General features: G+C 50.2%; 1 protein-coding gene across 1 annotated transcript; it reads left to right on the forward strand.

Annotated features, from left to right (window-relative positions):
- The first annotated feature begins 1543 nt into the window (after positions 1 to 1543).
- On the forward strand, positions 1544 to 17889 carry Tspan16 (tetraspanin 16). Its single transcript, XM_060370743.1, has 7 exons — positions 1544 to 1864; positions 4584 to 4781; positions 5877 to 5951; positions 8350 to 8457; positions 9775 to 9927; positions 12863 to 12946; positions 17714 to 17889. The coding sequence occupies exons 1-7, from the start codon at positions 1796 to 1798 to the stop codon at positions 17759 to 17761; spliced, it is 735 nt and encodes a 244-aa protein (XP_060226726.1). The 5' UTR covers positions 1544 to 1795; the 3' UTR covers positions 17762 to 17889.
- Positions 17890 to 20556: the final 2667 nt, after the last annotated feature.

A 20556-nucleotide genomic window follows, 5' to 3' on the forward strand; every position in this document is an offset into this window, starting at 1 on the left:
CCGAGACTGTGTTTCCCAGAAATCTCAGAAGCTGCAGCCGGAACAGAGCACCAACGCGCCCAAGTGTGAACTGACCAAGATGCCACCCACACACGGTGACCCGACATGGACAGGGAAAAGGAGTTTAGGGACACCTTGGGCAGCAAGAGATTTTGTCACAAGGAGAAGACAGGGCGGGGGAGGGAAGGGAAGAGGAAAGGAGGAGAGAAGGGCAAAGGAGAGGTCTCAGTGGGTTAGTGGGGACATGGAGCTGTCCACCAACCGTCCCTCAGAGCAGGTGCGTGGGTCAACAGCGTCTTCAAACATTGCTTTGTGCCCCGCAGTGCTTGAAGACACTGTTGACCCACACACCTGTGAGCGGACAGTGTTTGGAGGGTCTTAACTCTGAAGAATGCTTCTCTAAGTACATGGATGGAGAAGCGCCATTTGGTTTCTAGGGGAAGAGCGCTCCCTAGTGTCCGCCAGGGACAGCTCGGGATCAGGCCAGTGTGATTTTGGCAGATTGAGGAAATCGTCCTTTAGGTTCAAAATCCTGCAGATTCAACAGCGATGCTCATTTCAGTGGCTCAGACCTCTCCGTGGAAGAGAGGAACACATCCCTTCACCTGCCACGGGGGGGAGGCAGGGAGGGTGCTGCAAGTTTTCAGAGGTGGCACAAAGAACGAAACCAGCTATGGGGGGTACATGCCTGTAATTTCAGCACAGGCAGGTGGATCTCTGTGAGTTCAAGGACAGCCTGGTCTACATAGCAAGTTCCAGGCCACATAATGAGATCCTGTCTCAAATAAATGAATACATGGATGGATGGATGGATAGATAGATAGATAGATAGATAGATAGATAGATAGATGGATGGATGGATGAATGGACAAGTTTTTTCTCAGCTACATACCTACTTTGAGGTCAACCTGGGCTACATGATTCTCAATGGACCAAATGCCTTCTGCTATGGGCCTGGAACACAAGCAAAACACTCGCACACACACAAAATAAAGGTAACATTTTGTTTACGGTCAAGTTCTCATTAACATAAAAGACAACTCTAAAACAAGGACTTCGTGGGCAGCTTCAGGGGCAGCGTGGTGGACCACAGACGGATGGTGCTCAGTCCAGTGAGGAGTGCCGAGCACTTTGCCCGGTGGCCCTAGTGGCATGGAGGAGACTCCTCTCCTTCTGTGTCCTGCATGGCCTGTTCGAAGAAGGAGCCAAGTGAGGGGTGGGAGTAGCAGCTGCTTTTCTGCCCCAGCTTCCAACTGTCCTGCTATGCTTTTCTAAGCTTTTGTTTGTATGGGTGTGCATGTGTGTCTGCGTGAGTTGTGTGCCATGTGAACGCAGGGGCGCCCTGGGGCCAGAAGAAGGCATCGAAGCCTCTGGACTGGGAGTTCCAGGCAGTTGTAAGGCAACTGGAGTAGGTGCCGGGGTGTGACCCCTGCCCTCTGGAGGAGCGGTGTTTACTGTTAAATACTGAGGTATTTCTCCAGCCTGTTGGGGGAGGGGGGAGTTGTTTGTCTGTTTGTTTGTGACAGGGTTCCATATATAGTACTGGCCAGCCTCATCCTCATAAAGACCTGCCTGCCGGGGTTAAAGGTGTGCGCCATCAGGCCCAGCCAGCTTCCTATTGTGATGTGATAAAGGTTTAGGGCTGAGCCAAGCAGCCCAAGGAAGTGACCAGGCAGTTGGGGAACAGAACAAGTTATCCTGAGCGCCCCTTGCTAAGACATGTGGGGACTCAGCAGCCCAGAGGTTTAGGGAAGATGCTGACTTAAATATCCAGAGAACCCCAGGTCTGCCCAGTATGGCTGAAACACACACGCCATATTCTTTCCTGAAGAAACTCTTGACTTTATTCAATGTCTCCATGGCTGTAAGTATGTCACAATCCAGGCCCTGGGGACTTGGCAGCCGTCTCTTCCTAGCCCTCTCCCTGGAAGACAGAAATAAGTTGATCTAAATTACCGGCCGGACCTGATTCCCGGAGGATGGTTGGAGGGGGCAGGAGAGGTGTAGGACAGGGTGAGGATTAAGACACATCAGAGATAGGTGTGTAGGCACCAAGGGACCCGGAGCTTGGAAGAGAAACAAAGAAGAAAGAGTAAAAAAAAAGAAAAACGAAAAATAAATCAGTCTGTGGTGTGGCGTATGCCTTTAATCCCAGCACTGGGGAGGCAGAGGCAGGAGGATCTCCGATCCTGAAGCCAGCCTGATCTACAGAGTGAGTTCTGGGACAGCCTGGGCTACAGGGAGAAACCCTGTCTGGAAAAAAAAAAACAAAAAACAAAAAACACAAAAACAAGCCAATGTTTTTAGCAAGGCAAAAGTTTTACTTCTGTAGAAGGGTGCACGGCCTCGATTAGGTTGCCACCAGATTTTTATGATGCCAAAAGTACCTCCTGAGTGGTCAGACCCAGGCCTCACTGCCGGGCCTCACATTCCCAGGAGAGCCGCTAAAACAGAGCAACTCGGTTTCTGTGGAGAAGTGAAAGCTGAGCATATTTTGATCTCCAAAAGTGCTGACCCTGGAGGAATTCGGATTCCTGCCAAGTGGCTTCTTTACAACTTTTTTTTTCCAGTGGAGGGGGTTTTGTCTTTTTTAATCCTTCCACAGAAAAGACGGTATCTTTTGTTTATGTTTCTAATGCCCCGGAGCTGGAGCTATGGGTGGTGTGAGCTGCCAGGGGGGCGCTGGGAACTGAACTCAGGTCCTCTCCAAGAGTAGGATATGCTCAGAGCTGCGGACCTTTCTTGTTTACTGTGTGTGGAGAATGAAGCCCAGTGTTCACCCATGCCAAGCACCTGGCCACCGAGCTTCATCCAGCCTCATGTTTTCACCTTTTTTCCCCTTACTACCAGCATGATACCAAGCATGCTTTCCTTGTTTTAAGGTTGGATCTCACTGTTGCAGCCCTGGCTGTCCCGGAACTCACTCTGTAGACCAGGCTGGCCTTGAACTCATAGAGATCCACCTGCCTCTGCCTTCTGAGTGCTGGGATTAAAGGCTCGTGCCACTGCACCCGGCTTCTCCTTTACTTTTTTTTTTTTTTTTGAGACAGAGTCTTGTGTAGCCCAGGCTGGCCTTGAACTCACTATGTAGCTTAAGATGACCTTGGACTCCTGCTCATGGAGTGGCTTCTGTAGGCAATCGCAGATGTTGAAAGGCTGACAGGAGGATTGGCACAAGATTGAAGCCAGCCTGGGCTACAGGAGACTCTGTCTCAAAAACAAACAAACAAACAAACAAACAAAGAAACCAGTGCTAGTGAGATGGCTTCCTGGCAGGCACACCGGCTGCCAAGCCCAGCAACCTGAGTTCCAGCCCTGAGATCCTGGTGAAAAACAGGAACCGAATCTGACTCCTTCAGGTTGACCTATCTGTGTGTGTATATGTGTGTGTATATGTGTGTGTATGATCAAGGCCAGCCTGGTCTACACAGTGAGACCCTGTCTCAAAACAAAATCAACCCCTCCCCAAAACAGATAATAGCAACAAAGCCAAGTATACTGAGTCATACTTGTGACCCCAGCCCTCAGCTGGTGGAGACAGGAGGAGCAGAAATGCACGGTTAGCCTATATAATGGGCAAGCCTGGGCTATGCAATGAAGCCATATAAAATACACAGTAACAAACACCTTTTGCCCTGAAAGACTGCTGGGACTACTTCCTTAAGCTGAAAATGTAAAAATGTTACTTCTGGAGAGAATTTTACCTCAAGAAGTAAAATCTGGGGCTGGAGGGACGGCCTGGCAGTTGAGGTCTTCAGCTGCCCTTGCAGAGGACCTGGCTATGCTTTCGAGCACCCACATAATACCTCACAGGTGCCTGTAACTCCAGTTCCAGAGGATCCGGCACCCTCAAGCACCAGGTACCCACACAGTACATGCACATACGTGAGAGCAAAACATTCATTAATATAAAATAAAAAGAAATGGAAAAAAGCCAGCCATCGAGGCATCGAGGCACACCTTTAATCCCAGCACTTAGGGGCAGAGGCAGGTGGGTCTCTGTGAGTCCAAGGTCTGGTTTATATATAGAGTTCCAGGTCAGCTAGAGACACAGTGAGTCCTCCTCTTCCTCCTTCTTCTTCCTCCTCCTCCTCTTCTCCTTCTATTTATCCTCCTTCTTTTGCTTCTTTTTCCTTTAAAGCCTTTTTTTTTTTTAAAGATAAAATATTTAGGGTTTTCATATGAGCTGCACTTTGTCCTTCCTTTCATTTTGAGGTCTCTTGTAGTCCAGGTCAGGCTACATCCTTGCACAGACAAGGATGACCTTAAACTCCTGACCTGTCTCCCTCCACCTCTCCGGCGCTGGCATCCCCAGGGGCATTGCTGTGCCTGGTTTATCTAGTCCTGGGGATGGAACCTCGGGGTTTGTGTTTGCCTGGCTCTCTACCAACTAAGCCACATCCACAACCTAAAATGTTCCCAAGTTTTCTGTCTTTCTACAACTAGGAGAATGTCCCCACATCAGCACCGGCTCTGAGTATTACTCTGTTTAGCATTTTTGCTGATTTTATTAGCCTCTGCTTCCCTCTGACAAACTCCCATGTGTACCCTCTGACCTCTTCTGTCTGGTTTCTGTTCTCAAGATGTCTGGTATGGTCCTCACTGGCTTGGGTCTCGGGGTCAAGTACGGAGAGGCCACGGTGACGAAGGTCCTTGGGATCTCCTCTGCCTATCTCTTTCACTTCGGCTTCCTGAGCCTGGGAATGGGGTGCCTCACGGTGGTGCTCAGCCTTGCCGGGTGCTATGCGACAAGCAAGGAAAGCAGAGGCTTGCTCCTGACTGTAAGTAGATCCACACCGAGCCTGAGCGGCCCTGCCTAGAGTCTGCCTTCACTGCACAGGGCCCCGATGCTTTCTCCTCAGAGCCTGTTTTTTATTTTATATTGCATTAATTAATTACTTACTTTGGTTTTTCAAGACAAGGTTTCTCTGTGTAGCCTTGGCTGTCTTGGAAATCACTCTGTAGATCAGGCTGGCCTCGAACTCACAGAGATCCACCTGCCTTTGTCCCAAGTGCTGGGATTACAGGCGTGTTCCACTACTACCTGGCTTATGTTGTATTTTTATTAAGACTTTTTTTTTTTTTTGAGGCAGAGTCTTAATATGCAGCCCAGGCTGAACTCAAGCTCAAAGATCTGCCTGCATCTACCTCCAGGTTGCTAAGAATAAAGTTGTTTGCTGTCACGCCTGGTTCATACCTGGCTTTTGTTTGGTTGCTTTTTGGTTTTTTGAGACATGGTTTCTCTGTGTGGCCTTGGCTGCCCTGGACTCACTTCTGTAGACCAGGCTGGCCTTGAACTCACAGAGATCCTCCTGCCTCTGCCTCCTGAGTTCTGGGATTAAAAGCATGTGCTGCCACCACCTGGCTCGTTCTTTTTTCTTCAGTCAGGGTCTCATGTAGCCCAGGCTGGCCTTGATCTGGCTAAGCAGCCGATGATGAGATTTTTTGGGGTTTTGTTTTTGTTTTTTGAGCCTGTTTCTTCCTTTTCCACTTTTCAAGTGTACAGAGAATGTCCTAGTTTGATTTTGATCCCGGTAGGTGACTGAGACTTGTCTGTGCTCTCACATTCCTTTCTTCTTCCTCAGCCTTGTCCTCCATCTGCACCCTTAAGCCTCTCAACATAAGGTTCCCATATAGCAGCCCCCTCAAGCACCCAGGCTAGCCCGTGTCCTGGGTTTTCCCACAACCTGGAAACAGCTGGGAGAAACAAAACCCAGAAACCTCCCACCCTCACCCAGGTCTGGGTTCTTTCAGACTGGAGCCAGTAGGCTGGGGGTTGGGGGAGGGCCAGAAGACCTCCTCCCTCCCCAGCATCCTGTCCTGGGATCTGCAGAGCAGGCTCCCAGCCCAGCCCTGCTCCTCTCTGTGTCCTCCAGTGCTTCCTGTTCCTGGTTTTCATTGTCATCCTGGAAGTCGTCGTGGCCTCCATGGTGCTTGTGTTCTTCCCGCTTGTAAGTACACAATGGCTAAGTCACAGAAAAGAGAAAGGAGCCACCAGAAGTCTGGTCCAGAAGGCATTCCCACCCCACACCCTCCCCCGACACCGGGAAGCTTGGAGATGGGGGATACAGGGGTGGGGAGGGAAAGCTGAAGACCTCAGAGGACGCCAGGAGCCTGTCACCATCCAACTTCTCTTCTGTAGGGAGGTGGGAGGCGATGGGCAAGGCAGGCACATTCGTAGAATTTTAAAAGCTATCCAAAGATTAGGGGTACAGGGGTGTCTGAGCCAGGGAGCCGCTGCCTAGAATCCCTGGTGAGGGGTTGAGTACTCTCCTGTCAGTTTAGATGAAGGCTTTAAAAAGTCATGTGGTTTCCAGTGGTGGTGGTGGTGGTGGTGGTGGTGCACAGCTTTCATCCCAACAGAGGCATATAGATCTCTGTGAGTTCAAGGCCAACCTCGTCTACAGAGTGAGTTCCAGGACAGCCAAGTCTACACAGTATCACCCTGTCTTGAAAAACAAAACAAAAAAGTTACATAGTTTATGCGACAGGTGATGACAGGTCATTTTACAGGGACAGGAAAAGCAGAGAGAGGAGACAGCCTCCTTTTAGGTCGCTGGGCCAGTCACAGACGAGGAAACCCATCTAAAGGCCCGGAGAAGGGCTGCAGCTGTGGCTCAGCTTGTGGACTGCAGGCCCAGCACGCACGTCCTGGGTTCCATCCCCAGCTCCGTATGAGCCGGGCATGGTGGTAGACTTCTGTGATCTCACGCGGGGAGGCGGAGGCAGCGGGATCTGTGGGAGCCTCAGGCAGCCAGTCTAGACTATCCGTGACTTCCCAGCCAGGCCATTGAGAAAGCCCTTCTCAAAACACAAGGGGTGGCTGGCGCAGTGGCTGACGGGGCAAAGGCGCTTCTCTCTGAGCTCGAGGAGCTGAGTTTCATCCCAGGACTCAAGTGGCGGAAGATAAGAACCGACTCCTCTCAGCTGTCCTCTGACCTCCATACACATATGCACATAAGATACACGTGATTCAGAACAAAACAGGAGAAAAAGGTGGACAGTCGCCGTTGACCTTTGGCCTCCACACACACACACACACAGGCATGCTTACAGACACAGAGAAGGTGTGCATCTAGAGTGAAGCCTGGAGTTGCAGAATTCAGGAGGCTGAGGCAGGAGGGCCGTGAGCTTATGTCCAACCTGGGCTACTCGCCAAGAGCCGGCTGTGTGAGTCACTCAGGAGCCGAGGTCCTGATTCACCTATTCACATTGGGTTGAGCCCAGGAAGGCTGTGTGCAGGGGCCAAGGGCCAGAGGGCCCATCTTCCTGGCAGCCGGGGACAGCCAGGTGCAGGGGCCAGGATGAAGAAAGCTCTGCCATGACTCGTTGGGAGGCACCTTCTGAGGGGAAGCTGGGAAGAGAGGGAGGAGGGAAAGCTTTCATGGCTGACCCTCTAGACTGTTTTGTTTTGAAGATGGGACTATATCCTTGCTGTACTGGGGATTTTTTTTTTTTTTTTGAGGCAGGATCTTGAATCCCTGTGTAACCCTGAATTCCTAATATTTTTGTCTCCACCTCCCCCCTGCGTGCCACCATGCCTGGTTTATGTGGTAGGGGTATTATTGAACCCAGAGTTTCATGGGTGCCAGGCATGAAGCTCAGCCAAAGCCGCCAGAACCCTTACATCAGTTATTTCAAACCTTTATTAAAAAGAAAAAAAAAATCAAAATTTGAGCTGGGTTTGGTGGCGCAAGCTTTTCATCCTAGCACTGGGGGAGGCAGAGGCAGGTGGATCTCTGTGAGCTTGGGGCCAGCCTGGTCTATAGAGAGAGCTCCAGCCCAGTCAGGTTTGGAGATTTATTGAGGCTCTGTGTGAGCATCATGCCTGCCTAATAGCTTTTCCCAGTGGAGTCTCGGATGTAGTGGGGGCCTAGCTGCCTTGCAGGTGATGGGAAAGAGCAGGTGAGTCGGGTTCCTGGGGTCCTGGGTTCCCGGGCAGACCGGATGTGCTGGCTGCAGGCTCCGGGTCTGCCCTTCTCCAGCCAGTACCACAACAGCCTGAATGAGTCACTTCCAGCCCAGAACCATGAGGAAGGGGCGAGAAGGTGAAGGTAGCCAAAGAAACCTCCCAAATTCTATCTCTAGCCCCAAGAAATAAACCTCAATAATGCCTGCACTCAAGAGCTGGGAGTAGGAAGGTCAGAGGTTCAAAGGCAGCCTTGGGTACATGGTGTGTTGGAAGCTAGCCTGAGGTGCCTGAGACCCCTTCTCGATGAAAAGTCAATGAAGGGAAGGAGGAGAAGGAAGGGGGGAGGGGAGAGGGCGGGAGGGGGAGGAGGAGGGACGGGAGGCTCTCTCCATCAGTGCTCACCTTGCCTCTGCTGCTCTTCCGGTCTCTCCCGGAAGGTTCAAGATGTGGCCTCCGAGCACACCTTGCTGACGCTAAGGAGGAATTACCGGGGTCACAACGAGCCTGACGACTTCTCGGCCCAGTGGAACTTGGCCATGGAGAAGGTGAGCGGGCCTTTCAGACGGGACGGGCAGCTGGCCGGTGAACCTTTAGTCGCGGTTGTGCTGGAGATGGAACCAAGGACAGCCCACGTGGCCGACAAACCTCCACCGAAATATTCCCCCAGGCACTTGAGCTTTTTAAAAGAAGAGTCTCCCGCAGCCTGCCTGGCCTGCAGCTCACATGCTCACCAGGGGAAGATGGCGTCTCTCAGGCGCATGCCCAGTGCGAGCTTAGAGCCTGTGGCAGGCTTAGAGCCGAGCAGACGGCTCGGTCCCTAGTCCAGTCTGATGGGCCGTCACCCCGAGAGAGAAATGAACCCCAGTTAGTTTAGTGTGAAAGCACTCCGCGTCCTGATTCAGACAACTGGGGGTTGAAAAGATTTAGACAAAGCTGGCAAGAAGGCTCAGGAAGGAAAGGGCTTGCTGTGTACCCTGAGCTCAGGCTCCAGGACCCACGTGGGGGAAGAACATGTCCTTGGCCTCTACACCTGTGTCATGGCACAAAGGTGCAAGAATAACGATGATGGTGAAAAATAGAGGTTAAAAAAACATGCAGAGTGGGTGTGCTGGGACAGCTGTCATCCCGGCACGGGGAAGGCAGAAGCACGAACCTCTCTGTGAGTTCCACCCAGGCCAGCCTGGGCCCCAGCTCTAGCTCCATGCAGCCGGGGCTACACCGTGAGCCCCTGGCTCGAAGGAAAACAAAACAGAAATTGTGTTTAAAAGAACTGACCTTGTGGCTCACTAAGCACTAGGGAGGCGGAGGCAGGAGGATCATCATGAGTTCAACACCAGCCTGAGCTCAGACTAGAAGGTGACAGAGGCAAAGGTGACATAACGCCAAAGACCTTTTGAGTCTGGGCAAAGAGGCTAGTTTCTACCCTGTATGATGGCATCGGGAATGTTTAACCAGAGTCCTGGGGGAAGACTGTGGCAACTCCGTGGTGGCCATGTTTTTCTTGGTGTTGCTTTATTACTTAAAGAGGGGTTTTTAAATAACACCTGTGAGCAAGTGTGTAAAAGCCTGTGTGGTTGTGAAGGCCGAAGGACATCCAGTGTCCTGCTCCATCGCTCCCTCCTTGTTCCCCTCGAGGCAGGGTCTCTCATGGAACCTGGATGCTAGGCTGGCACACTGTAACCCCTGTTCCCCTGTCTCTGCCACCCAGCACTGGGGTTACAGGCGCACATAGCATGCCTGGCCTTTTGCAAGGGTGTTGGGGATTCGAACTCATGTCCTCATGCTTGTGCAGCAAATGTTCTGCCCCTGAGCCATCTCCACAGGCCTCGTGGGGAGTCATCAATATTCCTTCTTTCTTGCAGCTGAAGTGTTGTGGGGTGAATAACTACACAGATTTTGCTGGCTCTTCCTTCCAAGTGACAACCGGCCACACCTACCCCAGGGCATGCTGTAAAGCCATAGGCACTACGGACTGTGATGGGCACAATGTGTCCTCTCATGTCATCTACCAGGAGGTAACTCAAAGGAGCTCATGACTGACCTGTGGGAACCCCGGCCAAGGGCTGGGGGAAGAGAGGGGTAAGATCCATGAGGTGTTCAGTTCATTTTGATAACATCACTTTGGACCAACAAGTCAGCTTTCTGAGACTGTAACGAATCACCTGAGGTCATCAGCTGAAGAAGAGGGAATATTAAGCTCAGGGTGGCTCAGATCTATAATCCCCAATGCTGAGGAGGCGGAGGCAAGGGGGATCACCAGCTGTGACCATACTGCAAGAACCTAGCTTAAAAAAATAAAAAGGAGGAAGGCTGGAAAGATGGCTCAGTGGGTAAGGCGCTTACCGCTGAGCCTGGTTGGACTTGAGCTTGATCCCTGGGACCCACGTGGAAGAAGAGAGACAATTCTCCCAAGCTCTCCTCTGACTTGCATGCACAGGTGGCCTGCTCACCATACGGCTGTGTGTACAACATAGTAAAGAAAGAAGGTAGGAGCCTGACTCAGTGATTAAGAGCGCCTGTTCCGGCTGGGCACGGTGGCACACACCTGTAAACCCAGCACTCAGGAGGCAGAGGCAGGCAGACAGAGCTCTGTGAGTTTGAGTCCAGGACAGCCAAGGCTACACAGGGAACCCCTGCCTTGAAGAAAACAGAAACAAACAAACAAGCACTTGTTCTTGCAGAAGATTGTTCTTGCTTGAGTCCTGGCAGCATAAAGCCATCCGAAATTCTAGTTCCAAGGGATCAGACTTCCTCTGTAGGTACCGGGTACCCACATGCCACAAGGACATACAATCAGGCAAAGCACCCGTGCCATTAAAACAAAGTTTTTAGAGTTTAGTTAAACAAAGAACAACTAACGGCCACATGAGCGAAGATAACTGGTCCCACCCCCGTCACTGTTTTTGTTCAGGACTTCCTGTCCGGGGATCTGACAGAATTAGGGATTTAATTGCTAAGGAGCTCAGCCCCTGCAGCTCTTTGTTTTGATTGACAGGATCGGGTTAAAGAAACCTGGCTCTGCTGTGCATGCGCATTCCCTTGAGGCATCTCATGCTATTAATATGCACACACTGTTATGCATATGCATAAGATGGCAAGTAGGGGGTTCTTCCTGACCGAAGTTCACTTGAGGCCACAATCTGCCTTACTGTACGTGAACCACAACCTGTCCAGGCTGGATTGGCCACCTAAATCACACCCAGATACACTGAGAAATCCATTTCAACAGAAACTCTTAAGTTTGATGGCCACCAAGGGGTGAAAACCATATCCTATTGTTTGCTTGTGTGTGTGTGTTTTAATTATTACATTTATCCATTTAGCGGGGCACACACGTGTCATAAGGCATGTCTGGAAGGCAGAGAACAATTTACAGGAATCAGTTCTCGCCTTCTACCCAGTGGCTCTTGGGAATTGAACCCAGGTCTTTAACCTTGGCAGCAAGCGCCTTTCCTGATGAGCCACGTTGCCTCCAGCTACTTTATAGTTTTCAGTGAGGTGTGCAATCACCTGAAGCAGGTAGCTGCCCTGGGTTTCCGGGTGCATCAGGAAAGGTGTAGGGGCATGCACCTGCAGGTGAGGGTCCTGGCTTGTCAGCGCATTGTTAGAAGACTGTGTGCATAGCCCAAGCCAGGCCGAGTCCCGGGCTGCTAAGCTGCCCTGGAGCCGAGCCCCACTCACTGCCTTTAACGTGAGTGGGATTCGGCTGTGGTTTTAACCAAAAGCGTTTCTGCAGCCTCATAGGTTAGACATTTGTGGGGTGGTCAGTTCTGGATGGGGGGTGCAGTAATTCAATCAAGAAAGCTCTGATGGGACCAATGATTGATCCCCTGGTGGGCTCATACAAGAATGGCATAATTAGGATGGTTTCAGGTTTGAGGAAGTAAGTAGGTCAATGAGAACTGGAACTGGAGAGCTCAGGTCAGTGCTTGGCACACAGTCGTCAGTTAGGAATTATGATATGAGGGATTGGTGAGCTGATTTGCCAGGTAAACACTTGCACCAAGCCTGATGACCTGAGTTTGATCCCCAGGACCCACATGGTAGACCCCCATAAATACACTGGATCACTGATGCTCTCGCTCTCTCAATGAACAAACAAATAAATGCATGTACAGAATAGTGTGTGCACGAGGGAGAGGTCCTCTAAACAGTGAGAAAAGCAAGCCTCAGCCAGCCCAAACTTGTAGAGTCCAGATGTGCCGGGACCATGGAAGGAGGGCTGGCATGTGCTGCAACAGGCCAGGTGGCCACAGGCCAATTTGATGGAGGCATTTTTTTTTTCAGCTGCAGTTCTGTCTTTATAATTCTAGTTTGTGTCACATTTACAAAAAGCCAACAAGACAGATAACCTCTTCTGGCCTCTGAGGGTCCATATATACACACACATACAATACACACACAAATAAAGTAATAATAAAATAATTCAAAACTAGAACAAAATGATAAAAGAAAAAGACAGGAGAGAGGAGCCAGGCTTCGTGGTGGTGCACACTTTCAATGCCAGCACTCGGGAGGCAAAGGCAGGCAGATCTCTGAGTTGGACACCAGCCTGGTCTACGCAGTGAGTTCCAAGGACAGCAGGACTACAGTGAGACCTTGTCCCAAGGGGGCAAAAAGTAGAAAGGGAAGGGTAGAGGGAAGAAATAACAGCTGATCCATTCCATGTAAATTCTTAAAATTCTCTCAAAACTCCCGAAGCTTTGGTCCCATCTGGGGTTGTGATAGCCAAGGCACAGAGAGGTACCTTAACTTGCCTGAGATCACACAGCCCCGGTGTGACTGGCCACAGCCATTCTCTAGCATGGGTTTGGAGAAGGGAGTGAAAAGGAGGCCAGGCTAGAACCCCAGAGCTCTGTCTCTCCCACGGGGACAGGAGTGGCCAAAGGGTGGGCTTCGGGAAGTCCCAGAGTCCCCGGGCTGCTAACAGCTCTGTCTTCTGTGGCTCAGGGCTGCTTTGGCAAACTTATGAAAATCACCAGGACCCAGAGCTTCACCTTGAGCGCCGTCTCCTTGGGGGCAGCAGCCGTGCAGGTAAGACGCAGTCTCCTGGGGACAAACCGAACTTAAAAGTTACATCAACCGATTTAGTGCAGGCACATGCCGAAGCACCGTGTGGAGGTCAGAGGGGACAGTGGTTAAGGACGGTTCTCTCCTTCCAGGATGTGGGGCCTAGGAAACAAACTTGGGTCACCAGGTTTGGCCACAAGCTCCTTTAGCCACCAAAGCTGTCGTGCCAGTCCCAGCCAACTCTTTTATGAAGTACATAGAACATGATGACCAGTGTTCTGGCCACCAGAGACATAGCAGTGATTGAAAGTCTGAAATCTCTGCTCTGGTGAAGCCAAGAGTCACAAGAAGACAGATAAAAATCTCAGTTCAAAACACTTGATATCATTACTCTGGTAGAGGGCTTGCCTCGTATGCTAGGCCTGGCTTGATCCTCTCCCCACCCTCCCACCTCACATTAAACTAGCAGGGTGGCATGTGTTTGTTTATTTGTTTGTGCTTTTCAAGACCGGTTTCTTTATGTAGCGTTGGCTGTCCTGGACTCCCTTTGTAGTCCAGGCTGGCCTTGAACTAGCGATTCCCCTGCCTCTGCTTCCCTGAGGGCTGGGACATGTCGTGGCACGTTTATAATTTGAGCATTCTCTAGGTAGGTCAGGAGGATCAGGGCTCAAGGTCATCCTTGGCTATGCAAGTGGGTTTGAGGCCAGCCTGGGCTATAGGACACCTTGTCTCAAGACAAGTGTTAGAGCCCAAGAAGTGCCACACAAACACTCAGACACGGATCTCCAATAGGTATTGATGGTTTATTTGAACGTCTGTTCCATCAGGACCACAGTGAGAACTCGGAAGCCTAACTGTGACATCGACCTGTTCCTACAGGAGGCTTTTTAGAGACCAAACTGAATAAAAGACACAGCAAGGGCAGTAACACATTTTGGCTAGCCATACAAAGCGATATTGCATTTTGGCTAACTAGACATAAAGTATCATCAGCTGACCTTAAAGCTGATTGGTTCTAAGTGAGGCGGTGGTTAGGGTCTTCCAGAGTGCAACCGAGTGCAACCAGGTGTACAGACATGAGTGTGAAACCAGAGTGTAACCACAGTGTAGATAACAAAGATCAGAGTAACAGAAGTTCAGCTCCTCCTCCTGGCAGGGTCTGCTGGAATCGGTTACCTTGACCCTCTGGCAGAGTTTGTTACTGTCAGCTAGGAATATCTACTTCTAGGAAACAAAGTTAAAAGTTTTAAAAAATTGAACTTAATTTCACCTTATTAACAAAATGGCAACTGAATACGCTGAATACAAAAAAATGGCTGCAGCTGTGTCTAAATGGATGCAACTTTGTCTCAAAGAGCAGGCTTCGACAAAAGGCTGAAAGGAACTTAAATCATTTTCTTGGAAATAAGGGGATCTGAGCATGGAGGAAGGCAGGCGGCCTCCTCTGAGGAGGCATCATCAGGCCCAGTACAAGCCTGTTCTGGGCTGGAGAGACTTTGTGGTCAGAGCGCCAGCTGCACCCACAGCTCCAGCGCCAGGGGATGCAATGCTCTGGCCTCTTCGGGCATCTGTACCTGAGTTCACGCAGGCCAGCATAGGCAAACACACAACAATGAAATAAACCTGTGCTGAGCTTGATGGCATGTGACTTCAATCCCAGCGCTTGGGAGGGAGAAGTCAGGGGAATTTCTGAGTTGGAGGCCGCCTTGATCCTGTGGCGAAACAGGATTTAGCTGAGCAGATCGTTTGTGTTCTGTGCAGTTCAGGGAGAAATCTGGCTTTTATTTGTCACAGAAAGTCATTGGGAGATTTTTTAGGGTTTGATTGTTTGTTTGTTTTTGGCCTCTCAAAACAGGGTTTCTCTGTGTAGCCCTGGCTGTCATGGAATTCACTGTGTAGACCATGTTGGCCTTGAACTCAGAGCTCTGCCTGCTTCCGCCTCACAAACGCTGGGATTAAAGGTGCGTGCCACGACTGCCAGCCGTCTTTTTTATTATTATTATTTTAGACAGGGTCCAGTTATATATCCCTGGACTGGTTGCAAACTCATAGAGATTCTCCTGCCTTTGCCTCCTTCTGCCTTTACTACACATGGAACCCCACGTGTAGCCTGAGTCGGCCTCAATCCCGTGGCAATCCTCCTACTCTAGCCTCCTGAGTGTAGAGATTGCCACCAAAAGCCATTTGATACATTTTTGTTGGTGTTTTGGAGTTTGGGGTTTTGAGATAGGATCTTACTGTGTAGCCCAATCTCACTAACCCAGTCCTCCTGCCTCAACCTCTCCAGGACTGAGATTACTGGTGTATGCTGCCACAACTGGCTTTAGAACTCTTGCTTTTTTTTGGGGGGGGGGAGTTTCCTGTATCCCAGGCTGGTCTCAAACTCACGCTATAGCTGATGATGACGTTGAGCTTCCTCCTCCTCCTCCTGTTTCCACTTCCCAAGGGCTGGGATGACACACCTGAATCACGCCCCGCTAGGGGTTTATTTTGGATTATGGCTCTGGTAGCTGAGGTCTCTGGACCTGCTTTGGCTTCTGGGGAGGGTCTAGTGACTAAGGCAGAGAGTGACAGCAAGACACAGCCCCTATCTCTACCACAGGCACACAGGGGTGCCCACAGCACACACAGGCTATGAAAACTGCTGCTCAGTAAACCTGTTTTCTTCTGTTTGTTTTGTTTCTCAAGACAAGGTTTCTCTGTGTAGCCTTGGCTCTCCTGGACTAGCTTTGTAGACTCAGCTTGCCTCTGCCTCTGCTGGGATTAAAAGCACGCCTCACTAGGACCTTGAACCTCCTCCTCACACTACCTAGACTTGTAAGACAATGAATTATGGTATGCTCTGGTCACAGGAATTAAGCAATAAATATTAGGACAATATTTCCCAACTTTTTGGTTTTGAGACAGGATTTCACTATGTAGCCAGGCTGCCCCAGAACAAGCTATGTAGACCAGGCTAGCCTTGAACTCATAGAGCTCCACCTGCTTCTGCTTCCCAAGTGCTGGGACTAAAGGCTTGCACCACTATGCCAGCCTCAACTTTTTTTTTTCAGATTTATTTATTATGTATACAGTGTTCTGCCTGCATGTACACCTACTCACCAGAAGAGGGCACCAGGTCTCACTATAGGTGGTTGTGAGCCATCTATAGTTGGGGGGGAATTGAACTCAGAACCTTTGGAAGTGCTGCCAGCACTCTTAACCTCTGAGCCGTCCCTCTAGCCCCAGCTCCAACTTTTAAACAAAAACACGGGCTTTCCTTCTGAAAATGAAAATTTCTCATTTGAGACCTTTGTGGTGGCAAATCCGGTAATCCCAGCACATGGAAGGTGGTGGCAGGTGGAGCTATAGGTTCAAGGCCAGCCTGGTCTACATAGTGAATTCTGGGAACAGACCCTGTCTCAAAAACAAACAAAAATTCAAGGTCTGAGCCCGTGAAATGTTTGCCACGGCGTGAGGACCTGATGTGGGATACCTAGAACTCTAAGATGGATGAGAGAGCCAGCAGCTGCCTTCCGACTTCCACTTTTGCGCTGTGGCTTACCTGCTGCCCCAAACCCAAGTGAAAACATGAAACGATTTAAAAAGTAAAAGGTGTAAACTAAACAAAGACACCGAGCATCAACGTCTGACATTCACATGTATAAGCATGCACTCACAGTGCTTGCACATGCTTGGACACACATCACACACACACAAAAGGGGGCCAGCAAGATGGTTCAGTGGGCAATGGTGCATGTGTGCCAAGCCAAACAACCTGAATTCGAGTTCCTGAATCCACACGGTTGAAAGTAAAATTGACTCCTACACACTCATGACATGATATGTGCGAATATGCATGCTCACGCACAAATAAAGTAAAAATAACTTTAAAAGAAAATGTAACCAAAATCCGGGCATAGTGGAATACACCAGTAATCCTGGGCTAGACGGGGAGGCAGGAGAAGGAGGCGTTTGAGGCCTGCCTGAGCTACATCCGCCCGCTGTGGTAGGCCACGCTGCCAGTCCCAGCTCCGGCAGAGGCAGGCGGGCCGCTGAGTTCCGAGGACAGCGTGGGCTACGCAGGGAATTCCGGGACAGCCTGGACGCACAGCGAGACCCTGCCTAAGACAGTAAGATGACACATTTAGACGAGAGCAGAAGAGGCCATCTTCCCACGGCTGCGACCGCGGGCCTGAAGTCGAAGCGTTGGGACGGCCCTTCCGAGATTTCCACTTCCACAAACGCACTTGCTATCCACGCTTCCAATTCATAGCCACTGACCGAAAGTCAGAGAACAGGCTTCCTGTTGGTGCATCATTAGAGAAAAATCATTGTACGGGATTCTGGGAAATGTAGTCCTCGGGCGGGGCAAAGGGCCAGGCAAGAGTTACTGATTCAGACAGAGGCGTGAAATCGTACAGTATTAACCAAAGCTTCAGCACACAGAGCTGCCTTTTCTCTTGCCCCTTCCTTCCCCAGCTGCAGACTGCTGACCATGGGGGTGGGTCCGCTCACCAGTTACTGGAGGTCCGACGCCCTCTTTGACTCTGGCAGCAGACAAAACACCCCCCCACACACAAAACACGTCTGTAAAATAACTTTTAAAACATTTGTGTGGGGAGGTGCACACGCGTGGAGGGCAGAGGGCAACCTGCAGGGATCGAAAGCTGAGAACTGTCTCCACTTCCACCCTGTGGGTCCCGGGGATTGAAGTCAGGCTGTCAGGCCTGGCAACGAGCAACTTCTCCCACCGAGTCCGCTGCTTAGCGTTGTCCAGCCTGACCTTGCTTCGGCTATCTCTTCCCACAGCTGCCGGGAATTCTTGCCACCTTTCTGCTGTTCGTCAAGCTGGGCTGACAAAGTCTGGGAAAGGACAGGATGCCGAGTTCACCTGGCTGCCGGAGACTGCGTCTCCTCTTTTATTTCTCTGGGACACTCACTGCTTTCTGGGCAGAAACTAACAATAAAATATCAGGAAACCCGTACCTGTCCCTTTGTCTTGGATTTTTCACTCCAGCTGTCAATGATATTAACTTGAAACAGCTGAGTGTGACAGTGTGTGTGCATCTAGGTTTTGTGATAATCAAGTACCCGAGACTGGGTGCTTTTAAAGGGTTGATCTGATCCAGGGCGGCAGGCAAGCTGCATTTCTGTGGCTGACTCCAGGTGTATCAGAATACCCTTCCGTGGTTAAACATTTTTGAAGCTACACTGAGATCACTCCTCCTGTGTCAAAACTAAGGCAGCAGGACCCTCTCCCGCCAGTATGCACCAGGTTTGCATCCTGAAAACACCTGATGTCATTTGCATTGAGTTAGGTTTTATTTTTGTTGCTGCTGTTTGATTTGTTATGTATCTATTTGTTTGTTTTTGAGACAAGCTACTATGTCGCCCAGGCTGGCCTCAGAGTCACAGAGGTGCACCTGATTCTGCCTCCCAGGTTTGACACCAGGCCAGGCGCTCACTGTAATTTTGACATCCCTTCACTTTTGTGGGGCATGTATTCCACAGAAAGAAATACACCAAAAAGGAGATCCAATCCAACATGATGTCAGTGTGAATAAAAGGGTCATTCTTGGGGCTGGAGAGATGGCTCAGCTGTTAAGGGCACTCACTGGCTGCTCTTCCAGGAGACCTGAGTTCAATTCCCAGCTCCCACATGCCAAGCTCACAACTGTCTGCAGCTGCAGTTCCAGGGCATCTGACACCCTCACATAAAAATGCAAGTAAAACACCAACGCATTTTAAAAAAAGGACCATCTTGCCCTGTTACTATGTTATCCACCTGTTGGTCTGATGATGATACTGGCCCTCACGATCTTGTCCCTGCTCAGAAGAGCACGTTCTCACACAAACCTATCCTTGTTGTGTAAACTGGCCTAAGTCATTTTATCTGCTTGGTTGATTAAACAGCCTATGCCTGGGCAGGGCTGAAGGGGGTAGGCATGGCTAAGGTTCCCACGCTTGGAGAGAGGACAGGAGAATCACAGGAGACAGATGGAAGGGAAGAGAGGAGGAATGCCACAATTAGTGTGGAGAAAAAACCACATGGGTCAAAAGGAAGGACTCCAGTAATGGCATGAAAAGGCCCAGGTGGAAAATACAAGCAGGAACCATGGGATTATGGAAGGAAGGTAGAGCAAATGAGGCATTGGATGGGGGCTGGGAGATGGGTGGTGAGGTGATTGAGACAGAGCAGGTGAAATATCTGCCCGGCTCAAGGTAATAAGGCATTATAAAACCCAGCAGGTGGCTGTGTCCTATGATTGGTGATAGCTGGTGAAATAATACCACCACAATAATCTTAGGGCAAATAATAAACATTACATAGCTCAACATAACTTCTTTATTTACTACAACACCCACCTCACAAACATTTGTAAAAATTTAATCTTCTTACATTTGTTTATTTATTCATTTATTGTTGTTTGGTGGAGTGTGATGGAGCACATTGGTTGTAAAAACAGAATTCCTTCTTTCGTGGGGGGTGGGGTGGGGTGTCGGGGGGGGAGGTGGCACACGCCTTTAATCCCAGCACTCGAAGAGCTCTGAGGCCAAGGCCTGCCTGATCTATAGAGCTAGTTCCAGGACAGCCAGGGCTACACAGAGAAACCCTGTCTTGAGAAACCAAAACAACAAGACAGAATTCCTATGAAGTTGCAGCTGGCCTTGCTCAACCGCTTTCAGTCAGCCCAGAGAGGACTGTCTGCTGAGACCTCCTGTCTCCCAAGACCGTCGGTCTTACCTTGAGCAAACTGAGGAATGAGAGACAGCAGGCCCACACATAGCTGCGTTAACCTCCTCAGTTCTCCCCCCCCACCTGCCCCTGCCTCGATACAACCAGCTTTGCAGGCCTGCAGGACCTCCATCCTGCGGGAGAGGGCCTACCCTTCTGTCCTTCCATGTTTGAAATGAACGGTCTGATCTGTTGAGGTCGGATCTGGCCTCTCCTCTCTGTGACCCCCACCTCCATTTAACAAAGTGAAAAGTAGCCAAGCGGGAGATGTGTTCATTTTGCATACGGGTGTTGGACTGAATGTTTGTCTGTGCGCTGTGTGTGCCTGGTGCCCTCGGAGGTCAGAGACGGCAGCAGATCCCTTGGGACGGGAGTTCCCGAAGGTTGTGAGTTACCAAGTGGACGCTGGGAATCAAACCCAGGTCCTCTGCAAGAGCAGCCAGTGTTCCTAACCGCTGAGCCATCTCCCCAGCCCCCTGTGTTGTGGATTTTAAAGAAGTTTTTAAAGGCTAACAATTGAGATCCTGCCCCAAAAGAACAAAAACCAAAGGCAGAGAGAAAAAGAAAGGGCCAGCAAGATGGCTCAGTGGGTACTTAAGTCTGACCCCCAGGCCCCATATGATGTAAAGAGAGAAGTGACGCCTGAAAGTTGTCCCCTGACCGTTAGAGGCACCCCATGGCGCAGGAGCGCACACACATACACACGTCTACATAAATACAAATACATGAAACCTTTACAAAGAACAGTACACACTTAGTGATTGTAAGGCTTTGTGTCCGCTCTCAGCTACACAGGAATAAATCAACAGGATGAGAGAGAGCAAGAGAATGAAGCCATTTGTCAGAGATTATAGAAATGAACATAGAGCAGGACTCACACAAAGACCGGGAAAAGAGGAGAAGATGGCGTGACTCA

The sequence above is a fragment of the Meriones unguiculatus genome, chromosome 1, assembly GCF_030254825.1.
Source record: "Meriones unguiculatus strain TT.TT164.6M chromosome 1, Bangor_MerUng_6.1, whole genome shotgun sequence".
NCBI lineage: Eukaryota > Metazoa > Chordata > Mammalia > Rodentia > Muridae > Meriones > Meriones unguiculatus.

Coding starts and splice junctions, on each gene's coding strand:
- Tspan16 (XM_060370743.1), top strand. CDS start 1,796: ATGGCTGAAACACACACGCCATATTCTTTCCTGAAGAAACTCTTGACT. Junction 5,952..8,349: donor TGCTTGTGTTCTTCCCGCTT/GTAAGTACACAA, acceptor CTCTCCCGGAAG/GTTCAAGATGTGGCCTCCGA. Junction 9,928..12,862: donor CTCATGTCATCTACCAGGAG/GTAACTCAAAGG, acceptor TCTGTGGCTCAG/GGCTGCTTTGGCAAACTTAT.